Source organism: Chrysochloris asiatica, unplaced genomic scaffold (assembly GCF_000296735.1).
Source record: "Chrysochloris asiatica unplaced genomic scaffold, ChrAsi1.0 scaffold00095, whole genome shotgun sequence".
NCBI classification, from domain to species: Eukaryota; Metazoa; Chordata; class Mammalia; order Afrosoricida; family Chrysochloridae; genus Chrysochloris; species Chrysochloris asiatica.
In genome coordinates, this window is record NW_006408613.1 from 12722085 (window position 1) to 12741209 (window position 19125).

The 19125-nt window shown below is 36.7% G+C and overlaps 1 protein-coding gene across 1 annotated transcript in view; it reads left to right on the forward strand.

The window, feature by feature from the left end:
• Positions 1-19125, forward strand: part of LOC102829467 (microcephalin-like) — a gene marked incomplete at its 3' end in the record, with an annotated part of 359617 nt that overhangs the window by 94702 nt on the left and 245790 nt on the right. The window contains exon 8 of the mRNA XM_006866726.1: positions 6832-6944. Coding sequence (XP_006866788.1) covers positions 6832-6944 — 113 coding nt within the window. The remainder of the gene's footprint in view (positions 1-6831; positions 6945-19125) is intronic.

The window sequence follows — 19125 nt, forward strand, 5'->3', positions numbered from 1 at the left end:
TGTACAGGGTTTCCGAGGCTATAAATCTTTATGGGAGCAGAAAGCCTCATCTTCTCCTGTGGAACAGCTGGTAGTTTCAAACTGCTGACCTTGTAGTTCACAACCCGATTTGTAACCACTATGCTACCAGAGCTCCATATATGTGTATATACGTATACACACACACACACACACACACACACACACACACATATATAATACATACACACACTATGTCAGAGATATTTCCATATTAGTATCATTAAATCAATCGATCTTTTTAAAATACAGTGTGTGTATCTCAAGGGTCAGCAAAATTTATCTGTAAAGGGCTTTGTTCTAAAATGCAAAATTGAGATATGTAGGTACTTATGTAACAAGAAATAAAACAAAATTTCACAGTATTTTTATTTTTCAGACTCAAAAAATAATAATTAAAATGTGTATAGTTTTTGTAATATGGGTTTACTAACGAGGAGAATAGAGTCCTAGTGTGACTCTGTAGGATAAGCAATGGACTGCTAATTGCAAGGTCAGCAGTTCAAACCTAAGAGCCATTCTTTGAGAACCCTATATAGGGTCGCTATGAGTTGAAACTGACTCCAAGGCATTTAACAATGAGAAGAATTCTTTTTAGTGGAAGGAATAACATCTCACTTCATTGGAGTTTAAATTGAGTATTTCCGTCATCAAAATGGATTGTAAATGTTGATGATTTGTAATAAGATTTTTTTTTTGTATTTTTGTCTTTGGAAATGCCTTTTCACACAGATGGTTGTTGTCTTAAACTTAAGTGCCATCGTGTTGATTTAAACTCAGTAACTCTGTATAAGGTTTCTGAGGATGTAAATCTTTGCAGGAACAGACAGCTTCATATTTCCTCCCGTACAGCAGCTTGAACCCTAAATCTTCTGATCATTTGTTTTTGTTGTTGTTAAGTACTGTGGAGTTGGTTCAGACTCATAGTGACCCAGCACAGGGTTTCCGAAGCTGTAAATCTTTACAGGAGCAGAATGCCCCATCATTCTGCGGAACCGCTGGTAGTTTCGAACTGCTGACCTTGCGGTTGACAGCCCAACTTGTAACCACTATGCTACCAGAGCTCCTTTTGTGATAATTAGTCCAGTGCTTATCCTACAAACACTGATAACCATATAATCATATTTCATTGAGTATGCTCTGAAAGGTAAATGCATTTGGAATTCTATTAGATTCTTCTCTTGATGTTTGACTTTCAGTATGTTCTTACATTGCAAGTTAATATCTTCCAATTGAAGATTAGGTGGAAGCTCCCCAATTAATGCCCTTTAAATGGATTTTGAAGCTTGGAAAGAATTTTTTGCATTTGCATCAAGGTCAAGAAATTCTTCATGGAACTGTAGTTTCAGCTCAGAAAATATAAATAAATCCACAGCAAATTTGTATGGAAAAGGAGATTTCACTTCTTGCTATAACTTTTGAAAGCACTGAATGTGCATTAAGCACCTTGATATTATTTACTTGTTGAAATTATGTCTTTTCCACCCTGGACACTGCTTATCATAGCTCCTCAAACAGACTAAAATCCGTTTTAATGACAAGTTTTAAAGCCTATTGGTCATCCTGAACTAGCTCACAGCTTGGCCCTTCACTACCGACCACCAACAAAAACAACCAAGAAAAGCCACTGCCACCGACTCACTTCCAACTCCTAGCAACCCTGTTGGGTGTCTGAGACTGTAAATCTTTGTGAAAGTAGGAGCCTCATCTTTCTCCTGAGGAGCAGCTGATGGGTTTGAATGACTGACTTTGTGGTTAACAGTCTGGTGCTTATCCTACAGCAAAGACAGAAACAAATCCATTCTATACCCTTCCTACTCCTGTCAATTTTTGCTATAGATACTGAAAGCTTACTTGTCAGCGCAGACATATATACTTTGAACACGTGAAATTTTCTAAACAATTTTACTATGTACAGCTATTAGATTCTTTGTCATCAGTAGTTGTAAAGTTCCATCCAGTGGGTTCCTACTCAGCTACCCTGTATAGGGTTTCCAAGGAGCAGTGTATTTAGTACTCACCAATTTAGAGAGATTGGTGATGGGTATCCATGCTACTACAAGCACTGTTGTATATCAGATTTGAATGAAAGCCAGTCTCAAATATGCAGGCATTTAGTAAACATTGGCAGCAGATAGGAAATCGTTCATAAAAAAGACCTTTGTACTGAAATCTCAGTTCTTATGGTGGTGGTTATGTGCCATGGAGTTGGTTTCAACTCATAGCAACCCTGTGTAGGGTTTCCGAGGTTGTAAATCTACAGGAGCAGAATGCCTCATGTTTCTTCCTTGGAACTGCTGGTAGTTTCAAACTGCTGATTGTGAGATTGGCAGCCCAACTCATAACCATTATGCTACTAGAGCTCCTGATACTTACAATCCATATATGAAAGGCTAACAGGAGGCACGCAGTATTTTACTGGCAAGTTCTTTAAACTTAACTGTCAGCTGTGCTGGTGGTAGTTATGTGCCATCAAGTCGGTTCTGACTCACAGTGATCCTGTATAGTGCTTCCAAAGCTGTAAATCTTTATCGGAGCAGAAAGCCTCGTCTTTCTCTTGCAGAACAGCTGGTAGTTTCAAACTGCTGACCATAAGGTTAGCAACCAAACTTGTAACCACTACGTTAGCAGAGCTAGAGTTCCTTTTACTGGCAGCAGTATTTAGCCACATTCTTTGACCCCCAGTACTATTTAAGATTAAACTTTGGATATAATCCCTAGGGATTTAAGGTACAGTTTGTGCTAAACTTTTATATTCTATTAATGAATTGGTAGGGAGTTACCTGGTAACATTTTAATTAATTCAGAAACTATTTCTGATATCCATTATGCTGAGTAAAAAGCTAGAATATTTTACCAGTTCCAGCTCATTTCTGTTATTCATTTGGCCAATTAGCAAAGCTCATATTGGGTTGAAGAATTTCTAGAAGTTGCCACTGCTTTTAATAGGTTATTTGACCCATCTAGGGAAAGTACATTCTTGATAAAGACAAATTAACATGCATATTTAATATCCACATGATCCATGCTGAAATATTTTAGACTACATTATAGACATCATGGCACAATGTTATTTGTCTCCGTTCATTAATCTTTGTGATAGAAATGACAAATGATTCCTGTGTCAACTTCAGTTGGTTGGTGGTCACTGCCTGGGGCTCCAGATTGGGAAGGATTATGAGACCACATCCTGGCTTTTTTTTTTTTTTTTTTTTTTTTAGATTTCTGTGGATTGAGTGAAAGTTTACCAGGCAAATCATCAGCTTTACATTCAACAAAACATACACCTTGTTTCATTACAATGATTATAATCTCCTCCCTTTAAGATTTTTGTGGATTTGATTCATCTGATAAACTTAATGTTGTTAAGTGCTGTCGAGTCAGTTCCAACTCATAGTGACCTTATATAGCATTTCCAAGGAGTGACAGGCGAGTTTGAACTGCCGACCTTGCGATTCAAACTGATCTTGCAGTCCAGCGAATTAACCTGCAGCTCTATACCAGGACAAGTAAAATTTGAGGCATCTGATAAACTTAATACATCTCATAAAAGTATGAGAACATATACTGTTTTTAAGAGAAAGTTAGTTAAGAACATTAGCTTTATTTGGAATTTAACCCATCTAATCATGACTATCAATGCTCATGGAAGCAGCAGTTAAGAAATCAAATGACGTATTGCATTAGGCAAATCTGCTGCACAAGACGTTTTCAAAGTGTTGAAGAGCAAAGATGTCAGAATAAAGGTGCGCGTGACCCAAGCCATGATATTTTAAATAACCTTATATGCATGCGAAAGCTGGATAGTGAATAATGAAGATCATAGAAGAATTGATGCTTTTGAGTTACAGTGTTGGAGGAAAGTATTGAAAGTACTCTGGGCTCCCAAAACCAACAAATATGTGTCTATAGCTACACCGTCAGTTAGGTAGTGAACTCCTTAAGAGTGAAGACAATGTTTCTTTCATCTTGGACTCTCCAGGGTACAACTAGCTAAATCTTTGATTATTGAATATGTCTTGAATAAGTAAATTCATGACTGAGTGGAATGATGTTGGAAGTTGGGTTAACTTTTATTTTCTAATGGAAGGTGGCTAATAATCACTTGGTTTGAGATGGAACTTAAATGGTCCCTAACATCAGATGGATTTGAAAGCTGGACAGTGAATAAGGAAGATCATAGAAGAATTGATGCCTTTGAGTTGTGGTGTTGGAGGAGAATACTAAAAGTGCCATGGACTGCCAAAAGAACCAACAGATCTGTTTTGGAAGAAGTGCAGCCAGAGTGCTCCTTGGAGGCTAGGCTGACTAAACTTTGTTTCTCATACTTTGGACATATTGTCAAGAGGGAACAGTTGCTGGAGAAGGATATCATGCTTGGTAAAATGGAGGGTTGGAGAAAAAGAGGAAGACCCCCCAACGAGATAGATTGGCCAGGTGGCATCATTGATGGACTCAAGTGTGGCAGCTGTAGTGAGGTTGGCCTAGGATCAGACATTGTTTCGTTCTGCTGTGCATGGCGTCGCTATGAGTTGGTTCTGACTCAGTGGCACCTGACAACAACAACAAGCTGCTATATACCCTCTGTATCCACGTGTGCTTTTTCCCATTGAAAGTTATATATGCTGGCTAATTGCCCTAATCTTTCTTCAAAATACCCATTAAATTGTGTAGTATATATTTTGAAGATATAAAAAGAATAATCACCATATGAGTCCTGGAGTGGCACTGTGGTTTAATGTGCTGGACTATGAGGTTGATTGGAACATGTGGTAGTTGGTTCAAGCTCACCAGCCACTCCTTGGAAACCCTATACAGGGTCGCTATGAGTCAGAACCAACTCAGTGTCACTTAACAATAACAACAATGGCATGGTAATAGGTAAGTCAACCCAAACAAACAACGTTATGCTTCACTGTGGGTTGTTTAGGACTTCTCTACCATTTAGCATCTAATGAAATCATGTTTCACTTGAGTGTTTTTGTTTTATGTGTCTACATGTTAAACAGCTGGTCTAAGGTGGATAATTGGGAGGGCGTGGGGATTACAAGGTGGAATCATGTACATCTATCATTTTTAGATTGGAACCTGAAGTTTGTACTGAAAACTGTTCTCTAGAAAAACTCAAGCTGATCCAAAAGCTGAGGTTACATACTTCCTCCTATACCAGGAGTGGGGAACATCTGGCCTGCAGTCCATATAAAGCCCTGGAAATCATTTGCTTTGATCCTATTAAGGCTATCACATTGGTTGTGGTGGTATGTTGTGGAGTCAGTTTGGACTCACAGAAATCCTGCATAGAATATCCGAGACTCTAAATCTTTACAGGAGCAGATAGCCTCATCTTTCTCCTATGGAATGGCTGGTAGTTTCGAATTGCTGAGCTTGAGGCTAGCAGCTTGACTCATAACCACTATGTTATCAGAGCCATAAAATTGGTGGTGGTGGTGGTTATGTGCCTGTGCCGGTTATGACTCAGCAACCCTGGATAGGGTTTCAGAGGCTGTAAATCTTTACAGGAGCAGAATGCTTCATTTTTCTCCTGTGGAACAGCTGGTAGTTTCAAACTAGCTGACCTTGAGATTAGCAGCCCAACTTGTAACCACTATGCTACCAGAGCTCCTTAGCCATAACATTAGGGGTGAGTTAATTAAATGTTCAGCAAAATAAAGTGGGTTAATTTTTAAGTTGATAATTTCATGTAGCCCCTGAATGATGTTATAAATTTTGGCAGAAAAAGGTTCCTCATCCCTGAGTTCTATATATTACTAACTATATCAAGAAGTTGGTTTTGGGTCATTATATAATAACATTTGTCTTGGAGTTTGAATAGTGAAGAAAGTATACAATTACATACACATATACATATTCTCACATAGGAATGGGCTTCAGAAAGTTCATGGAAACATGCAGTTGAGAGGTAATGGGATTTGTGCATGAACTTTTTGAAGCCCCCTCATATTTGTATTATCAAAAGGGCAAATATATTTTGGAGCTAGTATATTGTAGGAGTCCTGGTGTGGCACTGTAGGATAAGCACTGGGTGCTAACCACCAGGTTGGTGGCTTAAACCCTCCAGCCACTCTTGGAAACTATAGGGTTGCTATGAGTCGGAACCAACTGGACAGCACTGAACAGTAAAGAGTACATTGTAATCTGACAAAATTGTTGCTGAGCCTTGAGTTGCCTGAATTGTTTGTTGTTGTTGTTGTTAGGTGCCATCGAGTCGGTACCAACTCATAGTGACCCTATGCACAGCAGAACGAAACACTGTCCAATCCTGGGCCAGCCTCACTACTGTTGCCACATTTGAGTCCATTGATGCTGCCACTTTGCCAATCTATCTCCTTGGGAGTCTTCCTCTTTTTCTCTGACCCTCCACCTTACCAAACATGATATCCTTCTCCTGCAACTGGTCCCTCCTGACAATATTTCCGAAGTATGAGAACCGAATTGTTTGGGATATGCTAAATTTCAAAAAATTAAGAATATGTAATACTTATTTTAAATATCTATATTTCATATGGTAGCTCTGGTAACGTAGTGGTTACGAATCGGGCAGCAAACCTTAAGGTCAGTGGTTCAAAATTACCAGCCGCTCCGCAGGAGAAAAATTAAGCTTTCTACTCCCGTAAAGATTTACACCCTCGGAAACCCTGTACAGGGTTGCTATGGGTCGCAACGGACTAGACGGCACTTAACAACAACATTACATATAAATTAATACAGTTTTTCATTTTTGTTTTACTTGAGTTGCAGTAGAATTCAGTTCATATAAAGTTCTAATTGATGTTGAATTCACTTGGGTTTTAGGTGTGGCAAATGAACAACAAATAAGCCAAGATGTTTTACATGACTCACATGAAGGCTTTAGGAATCTCCTCAAGCCTCATGAAGAATCAAACGCAACAAGCAAAGTCAAGAAGGTTAGTGTTCCTGTATGAAAATATCATTCTAAACTTTCAAATGCTGCTACATTATATTATCCTCTGAGTTTATGAGATATACACTAAACTATCTTGGATTTTGTGTAAATTAATTATGGATAAATGTTGGGAAACTTTGATAATAAAACTGAGAGTATTACTTACACTAAGGACACAGAGTAACTGTGGCTAGAACAAGCTTCCTCATATTACTTTGCCAATGCATTTCTGGCTTATAAAAATGCTTACAGCTTCCCCAAAGCAGAATATGTCGTTTGTGCCAGCATTTGTTGGAGTTATATAATCTGAATAAACATTCTCTAGGTAGGAGGTTAAGAACCAAAACATCATTCAGTTGTAACCCAATCAAGATTTGAACTTAAGCCATTAGAGTGGATGGTTATGTACTAATATCTGTGGTTTCAGTTTTAGAACCCAATCCTTTTTCTAAAACTATGTAACCCATCACAACATAGACTTACATGAATATGTAAACAGATTTTGAAGTTTTTGTGTTTTTGAACATGTGCTCACATTGATCAAGTTTGAAATTAGTCACTATGTATTTTATTGTATATCATTGATACAAGGCAGTATATAATACAGTGTAACTTAATTGCAAAGTGATAGAGGTAAACTATATTGGTAAACAATTAACAAATTTAAAAGATAGCAAGTGAAATAAACCAGCATCTACATTGGGATATCTGACTCCTGATATTTGTGCATGAACAAATGAAGGGCTGTCTTCAACCTGAGCTTGAGATGTATGATTGCTTAGTTCCTTACCCAGGTAATGGTTAAAAGAATCTTAAAATGACACAGATTCTATGAAAGTCTGTTAGAACTTATAGAAACATCAGTTTCTCTACTGAAGCTTCCTGGTTTGTCTCAGGAAAAAACAAAAAACAAAAAACAATGGAGCAAAAACTAGAAATGAACCATATTTCAGGTAAACCCAACAGATTTACAAGGTACTGGACTACTACTGTGGTACTTTAGGGTGAACACTGAACTACGAGTCACAAGGCCAACAGTTCCAATGCACCAGCTGCTCCTTTGAAACCAGGGTCACTATGAGTGGAACCAACTCAATGGCACTTAACAGTGAACAGCATACCATGTTGTAGTCCTAGTGTGGCACTGCAGGATAAGCACTGGACTGCTAGCTGTAAGGTCGGTAGCTCAAACTCATTAGCTACTGCTTGGGAATCCTATACAGAGTCATGAGTTGGAACCAACTTGACAGCACAAATTGCAACAGCTATATTTTAATTAAGACAAAGTTTTGCAATTCTGATTTGTTTACTCATGGAGTAAGGGAATGTTTTGAAATTACAAATTTAGCAATACAGATACATTTTCATGGTTTATTTTTGTATAGGCTAGAATGAAGAATGGTACAAATTTTTTAAATGAAATTTTAAATTCTTAAGATGCAACATTCCACTAGTTTGAGAACTTAAATGTCAGTGTGGGAGAGGAGTTTTATGTCGATGTCTTATGCTGTAATGAGTGTTAAAAAAAAAAAAAAAAGTTTGGATGCTTTGTAGGAAAAGTCTAATGTGGTGCTGTAGAAGGATTAATTTGCTGTAACCTACTAATATGTTAGTGTTAAGAGTTATTATAGTTTCTCATTCATTCTCTCTTTTTTTTTTTCTAATGAAACTGAGTTTTTATCTGCTTATTTTTATTTCTTGTTAGGTTTCAGGACAATCTGTATTAAACAGAAATTTTAGACTTTGAACATAGTCATGTTTTATGTATTAAGTATATATTAGGGGATTTGATTCCATGAAGCACAAAAATTGATGCTATTGCCTTACAAATTTCTTATAATTGAATATTAATGTTAGAAAAAAACAACACAACTCTATAGGAAATATCTTTCATCAGCTAATTATTGAAGCTCATGTCCCTACTGTTGTCTAGAGTATAGAATTAACATTTTATATTTTCACTGAAGAGGTAGCTTGTGTGCTATTTCAGTAGTTATGAAAATAGTCAGAAACACGGATGTATTTCATGGCCATGATCTATTTTTTAAAGAAATTTACAAGTTGAAGTCAGATAAATAGGTATTGTCCTGTTTGGGAAATCCTGCAGAGAAGGCCTGATGAGAGCTGTTAATCCTAAATTTTGTGTAATTTAAAGTAGAAGACACAAAGATCTGAGTAATGGGAAGGAAAAGAATCTGCAGACTGAGTGACAGTACTATTAGAAGGTGTGGACCTAAGGATCGATTCTTATTGTTGTGTGCCATCAAGTGAGTTCTGGTTCATATCAACCCATTTATAATAAGATCAAACATTGCCCAGTGCTGCACCATCCTTATGGTCATTTGAACCCACGAGGTTTTTTTTCCTTTTTCCCTGATCCTTTTCTTTACCAAGCATAATGTTCTTCTCTAGGCACTGGCCCTTCCTGATAAAATGTCCAGAGTGCCTGAGACAGTCTTAATCATCCTCCTTACCTAACAGCATTCTGGCTAGATTTAGTCCAAGACAGATTTGTTTTGTTCTTAAAGCTCGTGATACATTCAGTGTGCCATGTTGTTGTTGTTGTTAAGTGCCATCAGGGCGGTTCCGACTCTTAGCAACCCTGTATATGGTTTCCGCTAAGCGCCTGGTGAATTTGAACCACCAACCTTGCAGTTCCAAAACCGCCTCTTGGTCCAGTGCATCATCCCACAGTGCCACACCAGGACTCCTCAGTATGCCATAGATGCAAATATATTCAAAATGTAAATGCCAAAGTCAGCTTAGGCAGATTCCAATTAAACATTTTTTTTTTCATTTTTGTTTTTCTGTGTATTTGTTGTAACTGATTTACTTAAATATGGTTTTTATTATTAAGCTGCTTGAGGTAAATAGGACTTCTTGAATTGGTTACTGTGTCTTCCTGTTTTGGAAATTTGTCAGTGTTTGTTCTGCCCCTGCCTCATTCTCTCACTTTTCTTCTGGGAATTCAATTACACGTATTAATCCTTTGCCTTCTGTATTCCATTCCTCATGACTTCTCCATTTTCCTATCCTGCTTCTTTTTGGAATTTTTTTCCCCCCACTTTACTATTCATCCTTTGGAGTTCTGGCGTGGTGCTGTGGGTTAATGCTCTGAACTGTAAAGTCAGTTAGAACCACAAAGTCAGTGGTTCAAGCTCACCAGCTACTCCTCAGAAACCCTTACAGGGTCGCTATTATTGGTCAGAACTGACTCGATGGCACTTAACAATAACAACAGTTCATCCTTTAGGAATCCTGGTAGTGCTGTAGGATAAGCACTGGGTTGCTAACTGCAGGATGGCAGATCAAATTTACCAGCTGCTCTGAGGCAGAAAGATAGGACTTTCTGCTCCTGTAAACCAACCTACATAATAATTCTTTAACTTTCATTGATTGATTTTCCAGTCTTGGAATTCTATTTTTTTTTTGTAATGCTCATTTCTTTGCTTTATCTTTTAATTAAGATGAACAAAATGATTAATCTTGTCTCTTTGTTCTTTGAGCATATTAAGCATATTTATTTAAAAATCTATAGTTGGAGAACTCCATTTCTGGCTTCCCTGTAGTTTCTGTTTTTATAGCTTGTTGTTTCGCATAGGTTTTAATCTCATGTTCTAATGTTGTTGTGTGTCATTCAGTAGATACTGACTCAAAGTGACCCTAAATGACAGAGTAGAACTCCCCCAGAGTGTTCTGTCAGCTGGAATCATTATGGAAGCAGGTAAACAGGCTTTTCCCTTGCAGAACATTGATTGGGTTCAAACCACTAACCTTCTGCTTACAATCTGTCACTTAACTATTGTGCCATCAGAGCATTCTTTTAATATACTATTTCTGGCTGTAGACCAGATATTTGCATTGTATGTTAATAAAAAAAATGGGACTAATTTGAAGACTTGTTTTATGTCATTACCTGTATATAGACTTTAATGCTGCTTCTGGGAGGAGTCCTGGTGTGGCACTGCAGGATAATGCACTGGACCACAAGGCCAGTTTGTACTGCAAAGTCGGTGGTTCAAACCCACCATCTGCTCCTCGGAAACCCTATATTGGGTCACTATAGGTCAGAACGGACTCGAGGGCTCTTAACAACAATAACAGCTGGGAGGTTGATATAAATATTAACAAATTCTGAGTTTTAATTTTTCCCTCTAAACTTGTACTGATTTCAGTTGTGTTTCTGTCTTTCAGACACCAGGTAACCTCAGGGCAACATTGGCTTATGATGCTCATTAGCTTGAGAGTTTCTTCTTTTCATAATTCACTGTCTTATTCGGTTACAAAGAATAGCTGGGTTTTGTTTGTTTTTATCTTGCCCCACTTTTCTAATTGTTTTCAGTGGGGAGCTTGTTCTGAATTACTTAATCCAACATTAGTGGAAGCAATAGGTAAATCTTTATGGCCACTTTAAGGGGAAATAAAACATTTCTAAAATAGAGTTACTGATTTAAATCTTTCTCTGAGAAAAACAATGAGAACAAGACAACAACAAAAGATATTTAAGTTAAATATTCAAGCCACTGTTTGTTTGCAGAAGACACTCTAAGTAATTGAAACATGAATTCAGCTAGTTTTATGAATAAAAATAAATACAATAGAGGTTCAGAAAGTTAGTGGAGGTAGTGTAGGGGGCAGACTTGCAGGGTATACCCTTTGGTCAGTTGATGATACATGGAGGGGATTGTAACCATGGCAATGATACGATGTACGATAGAATGAATGTAAAACTAATGTTCTCCCATGTAAAGTATCATATAATTCACAATAAAACACTTAAAAAAAAAGTTAGTGGAAAATTCCATTATCCTTTAATTCCATTTTTTCTATTACTGTTTTGAAGCCCCCTTGTATAAGTCAGTAAATAATTATGGAATATCAGAGGTACCACTTCATTAGAGATTATTTAGTTTGGTTTCCAGTTTTAGTGAGACTAGTCATTTTGTATTTCATTGGGAAACCATCTTTTTTGGGACTTATTGTATTACTATATATGTTTATAAATATATTGAGCCTTCATTATTTGGAGGCTCCAATTAAGGCATTTCATTATCTCTGTAACTTAAGCTTATAATAAACAGTTTATTGACAAGAAAAGGTAGTTATTTTTTTCCATACTTAGATGGAGAAATATAAAATGTCATCATAGCATATTTTGAGTTGGTTTCTTTTTCCCTTTTTGATATGTTAGATATAGAATGTGAGGAAGCTAAGTGAGTGTAAGATTGGAGTCGTGCTGGATTGCAAAGTTGGTCTGAACTGCAAGATTGGCAGTTCAGGCTCACCATCTGCTTCTTAGAAATCCTATACAGGTTCTCTATGGGTTGGAACCAACTTGACAGCACTTAATAATTACAGTAACAAAAGTATAAGATTAATGATAACATGATAAAAAGTATATTAAAATGTGTTTTTTACCTCCAAGTTTTTTTATTATACTAGTTCTGTTTTTCTTCTTCTTCTTGTTCAAAATATTGCCCACAGAGAAATTTTTCTCGTAAGGTAGGTCATCAGCTGGACAGCTTTTCATGAGTCTCTGTTTTAAAATTTCATTTGGAATCATCTTTGCCAAGTATGATTGTCCCATTAAAGGGCAAGTTGTGGGTCAGAGCACAGAAATGTGTACAGATGGATTTCATAAGCTTGGAAAGGCCTAGTGAAATAAAAAGGACCAAATAAAGTATACTCATTTTGATAGGGACTAAAATAAAATAAAATATAATATAGGGAGCCACACACCAAGCACAATGCTTAAGGTTCTGAAAGTTTCTTAAGTGGATTAGAAGACAAATGATAAATAGCTTACATGTGTTCTGTCAATTGTTTGTTCTCACATATTTACTAGAATGTGAGCGCTTAAGTTCATAGACTGTGTGCCATTCAAATTTTAATACTTAGCATGATATAGTATCACATGCAGCAGGTATTCAGTAAATACAAGGGGCCTTCAAAAAGTTCTTGGAATGAGCAGGCATGTAAGCTTGTTGGTGACCATGTTGGTCTCCTGGAGAGTGGAAGAGGGGGAAAGGCAGCAATGAAGATATGGGCTGAATTTGACCATGTTCAATAGACTCCCATCAACCTGGAGATGAAAGAGAAAAGAGGAAGCCTGGTTGGTTGGAAATGTGGTGAGACCTTGGGACTCTTGAGTCAGTGAATAAGGACATAGCTCTACGGAGAGCTAGAACTGAGAATGAAGTGGCCAGCTGACATGAAGTGAGGGGAGATGCACAAGGACGCCCAAACTTGTAGATAGTATTTATTTGACCTACCCTTGATGGCTTGATGATCAGAACTCGATGAGGAAGATTAAAAAAAAAAAAATTGATAAAGGAAACAAGTGTAAATTGCTACAATTTGATGAACTTGACCTATACTTATGGAAGTGGTAGCTCTAAATACCAACTGAGAGGGAAGGAGTCTTCACATCAAGTATCAATCCTGTCCCCTCTGTATACAGTGTTGATAGGGATGGGCAACTTAGACATTGGCTACCTAAAATGGGGGAGAGGGGCTATAAAGGCACAAAGTGACTGGCTTACAAGTTTTCAAGAGGGAGTTTAATTTCAGAGTGAACAAAGAAAGATAGAATCCCCACTGAATAGTTTTCATCTTGTCTAGATGAGTCTGGTGAAAGGAGATGGGGATAAGATTCGTATAATTCATTAGTGAGTAATTGTTATCATGACTAATTGTGACTGTCACAACTGTAAAGGCAGCAGTTGTATAACAAAATGGGAACAGTAATTAATCTTACAGTCCACAGAAAGAGAACCCTAGGACCATCAAGGGAGAAGAGTAAAAGCAGATTGTGGGATACTATCCAGAGAAGCCTGGTGTGGCATTGTGGGTTAATGCTTTAGACTTGCAAAGCTGTTTGAACTGCAAGGTTGGCAGTTCAAGCTCACCAGCTGCTCCTCGGAAACCCTTACAGGGTCACTATGAGTCAGAATTGACTCAATGGCACTTTACAACAACAACATCCAGAGAAGCAGCAACACCAGAGATAGAGGCAGAGATGATGACATGGAGAGATAAAAGCAGCTAAGGACTCTAGACTCATGGAAAGAGAAAGGCTGTGTGTTGGCAGCCAGGAGGCAGGCTTGTAGAATATGCACTTTGGTGGTTTAAATGACTATATATTCCTGAGTGTTTTTGTATACATCCCTCCCCCAAAAAAACAGGGAATAGAAGCAAATACTGTTGAATGATGATGCACAGAGAAGATTGTAATAATTGCAATGAAATGATGAGTGTAAAACCAGGGTTTTCCCATGTAAACTATCACTCAATTCATGATAAAAGCTTAAAAAAAAAAAAAGTTTGCATTACAAAAAAACCCCAAATGAACAAAAAAAAGTACATGGAGAAATATAATTAACAGAAAGTAGAATTTTTCCAAACTTTTTGAAACCCCCTGGTATATACCAAGTAAGTAAGGCATTCTTTTTGCTTTTTGTCTCAACATGTTTGTGTCATTTATGATTCTCTTAGCCATCAGACAGTAATGTCATAATGACCATAATGTATTTTGTTTCTTTTAAAATACTTTTTTTTCTAAACTGGTAAAATGGTCCTGTATCACTTAAGGATGGGTTCTCTTTTCCAAAGTTTAAGCATCACAGAACATTGTTGTTAAACTGCCTGAGTTTCAATGGTAGTTCTACTACTTACTGATTATATCATACTGAACAAATTACTTAATGTCGCTGCACTGCTATTTCCTCCTATGTAAAGTAGGCATAATAGTACCATTTCCAAAGGTCCTGTGAAAGCCAAGGCCTGTATAAGTTGGAAACTTGTCAGAAAAGGAAAACTCAAATCTTTTCTACTGTTAGAGAGCATCAGAAAAGTGGTAAAACTACATTTGTAAAACAAGACAGTCCTTTTGAGTTGTAACTCTTACAGTTTTCACTATACTAGTTAAATGAGTTGGCATATGCAAATACTTTAGAATATTTGAAACATAGTATGTATTCAATAAATGCTAATTATTATTACAGCACAAATGTGGGTAAAAATCATCTCTATACATAGACTGTCCTATGTTTGCAGCTATTACTCTAAGGTAGACTTGGTTTCTGATACTCTCCCTATTCCCCAGAGACTCCATTATGGAAATTTTACCTTGGAATACCAGGGTTGTCCAAACAATGTTTCTTATTAGATTTATTGACCACAGTTAGACCTAAGCCAAAGCAGAGGGGGGAAAGAGGGCTAGTATATTTGTATTTTAAGGAAAACTCAGTTGATTCCAAAATGATGATATTCCTCCTAACGGAGAACATCTGTTAGAGGGTTCCATGGAGCCACATCTTTGTAGGCCATTATCTTGTAATTGTGCCCTGTCACCTCACTCAGGAAGCAGGAGCATGAGTCTTTAAGTGAGCTATCACTCCTTAAGAGTTGTTCCCCAGAGCTCTCTAATGAATATTTTCTTCATCTCTGATATTGTTAGAACCGCTTTTGCAATAACGAAGCTCTATCCATTGACCTATTGAGTTGTACATAATGTAGTAATTGTTACTATCGATAGCTGCCACTTTCTGGGCACACCAAACTCTTTTTAGATTGGGTTTTCTGTTTCTCAGTGACATGGTGATGTTGAAAATAAAGTCTATTTCTGACAGCCCTGATCATGACCTTATTGTAAGGGCACTAGATTAGGAATTACAGCTAATTTAAATCTGAATTCCCCAAGGAATGAAATTTATGGTGGAGAGAAGATAGAAGACTACCGATGGAAGGAATAAAAGGAATATTGGACTGCAGTAAAGGATTAGAAAGGTCTTGTGCAGATAAAATTTGGGCATATAGAAAGAAAGCTAAAGGGATAGAGCAGCTCTCTTAGACTAAGAAAGTGGATTATTGGAACTATTTTTCATTAAAAAGAAAGAGCATCTCTTCTTTTCTAGAAGAAAGTCCATAAATGGGTACTATACTGCTACAAATGAGAATTTAATATTTTTTTAATGTGTTTTTTACATTTCATAAGAATTACAGGACTTTGACTTCTTGCCATAAGATAGTGTATTTGGCTGGAAGCATATAATTTTATGGGTTTTTTGTTTTTAAATTTAACTTCCATGTTGAAATAGCAGTGACTCATCCAAATAACAGGTGATATTTATTTTTTTCTCTTGAAAAATCAACATGAAAATACTGTTATTACATATTTAGGGGAATTGTCACACTTCCTTGAGGATGACACCCTTTGTAAATGCCCATGTAAACAATTTTCCATTGTTCAGACCTGCTGTACACAGTAAGATAGGGCAGATAACTTGACAGATGAGTTTACAAAGATTGAAGGTGTCCTTGGTTTCTAAAGCAGGTGTTTAAATGATATGTAATTGCTTTGATAAATCATTTTTGGCAAAGTTTACCAAAGGTTGGCAATGATGAAAATATGCTAGTTATAACAGGTGTTGAGTTCACCAGCAGATGTTACTTTATGAATCCATTTAAAACCACCTGCTTCATAATGGCACAACAGTTGCTTTAAGCTCAGTTAATAGATTTTTTTTTTTTACTTGTTATGTGTAAGAGAAAACACAGTACTTATATAGAAAACATTAGATAAACTCTTAAAAGACTAGGCCTGCTTTAAATAATTATCGCTGCTAGTTTCTAGCTTTTTAAATATTACCATTTTTGAAACATTAGCTAAATAATAGTAAATCATGAAACTTGGTTTAGAACTTATAAATTAATCTATTTGAGACGGGCAGAAATTCAAATAAATTAATAACTTGTTGAAGTAGCAAATGTGAACTCTTATATTTCTAAAAATAGATTTGACGGGAGGAAATAAGTATCGAGCTGTTAACTAAAAGGTTGGTAGTTTGAACCCACCAGCTATTCCCTGGAAGAAAGATGAGAGGCTGTCTGCTTTATAAAGACTGAAGTCTCAAAAACTCTAGTGAGCATTCCTACCCTGACCAATAGGGTCACTGTGAGTTGGAATTGACTTAATAGCAGTGTGTTTTTTGTGGTGTGGAGGTGGGGGCCAGTTGGTAGGAGTTAAAGAACTCTACCTACCTAAATGCTGCTCAGGTCTGTGTTTGTTCCTAAGTGAAAAAATGTTCTTTACTGAGCAACTACCTTGGCAGGGAACTTATGTTCATACATGAATAGTAATCCTGTATCTGCCCTTTCCATCACTGCACTACCTTCTATGATTAATCTACACTAATCACGATAAGTCTGTTTCTCTTACTTGCAATTATTTTGGAAATATGACTCATTTCTGTCCAATAAGATGTGAAGGAAAGTCTTACTGGGGGACTTCTGGAAAAAAAAAAAAAAATTCTCTCTCTTGAGATAGCCCTGGGAAGAAATGCTCTCTTGTTCTTCAGAGCTTTGTTATGACTGGATGTGACTCCTGGAACAGATACAACATGAGGATGAAGCCAAAAGAATGAACTGAAGAAAGAGAGGAAGGAAGGAGGGAGAGAGGAAAGGTCTGAAAATCTTACGATGTATTTCCACTGACATCAGAGAGATATTTTAATAATGGACAAAATTCTTTATTTATTATGCTCCTTAGTTGCTAATCTGCAAAGTAAGGACCTACATTGATATGGTTTTGACATAACATATACACATACAAATACATAGCAGTATATATTTGCCAAAAGGTTATATTTTATTTTATGTGTAGACCATTTTCCCAAGCAGTTTTTATGGCCTCTTGTCTGGAGAAGCAGTTCTTTCCTCTCTAATCATAAGATATTTGTGACTTAGCCATTCCTTACTTTTCAGCTGTATTTACGCTTTCAGAAAAATATTGTTTTCCAAGTAATACATAGGAATATAAGTTTTTGAATATTAATATAGAACAATTTATTTTCAAGAAAATAAGGGAATAAAAATAGTTACTCTGAAATAAAGGGTTTAGATAAAACTACAACTCAAAATCAATGAGACTTAGTTTGAAAAATAAAATATGAGACATTTCAAAAAAATTTTTTCACATTTACTTTGATAGGTTTTGGTATGAGTTATGATTTAGTTAAACTATTAATTGAGAGCTTTTATGCAAAGATGATATATAATAAATATCATATTGAATCAATTTAGGATGAAGCAGTTCATTTTCTGGTCTTCATTATCAATGCTTTTCAATTTTGAAAACATTCTATTTGATGTTAGGCTGTTTTATTTATCTATATAAATGTCTTCTGATTTTAATTTAAAAATAAACTCTGAAAGCATAGTGGATTACAAGGTGGGCTGCTAACTGTGAGGTTAGCAGTTGAATCTACCAGCAACTCCATGGAAGAAAAATGAGACTTTCTTTTCCTATAAAATTTACAGCCTTGGAAACCCTATACAGGGTCTCTATTGTCAGAACCGACCATGACACATAAACACCACCACTGTTTTTTGAGTTATGGTCATCTAATTCTGTTCATTCAAATAGCACAGAAATCTTTCTTATCATCATTGGTATGATTGTTGTACCACTTCATAATGAGAAATCTTTCTCATTGTTGTTGTTGTTATTATTACTTTTCGTTAGTATGCTTTTTATTTTCTGTTTTGGGTATTTTTCGATATGTTGTTCCAAGTCTCCATGTGAAACTTTAACAAAAATGAGGAGAATTATAGAAGAATGGTATCAGAAACATTTAAGAGGTCCGGAATTTGTAATGCAGCCCTTGAGGATGGACAAGTATCTCAAAAGTATTGGCAATAACTAGAAAAATCCCATGAATTTACATGTTCCTCAAGTTTGGCTCATTTGTTTCCTAAGGGCTAGACATAGTGAGTTTGGGGTCTACTTAGCCTAGCTAGTGAAAGGAGGTTTCTGGCCTGCACCTGAACTTAGGCAATTTGAGCACCAAAGGATTTAAAGTTCAGGCATCAGCCTGTTTATATTCAACAACTATCTCTATTCCAAGATGGAAGAAGTGTATGACTCGGACCATTTCTCTGCTTTCCTCATAATCTGTTTTGGACATATTGTCAGAAGGGACCAGACGTTTGGTAAGGTGGAGGGTCAGAGAAAAAGATCAAGACCCCCAGCAAGATAGATTTACAAAGTGGCAGCATCAGTGGACTCAAGCGTGGCAACAATTGTGAGGTTGGCCCAGGACCTGGCAGTGTTTCATTCTGTTGTGCATAGGGTCTTTGTGAGTCGGTACCAACTCGATGACACCTAACAACAATAACTCTGA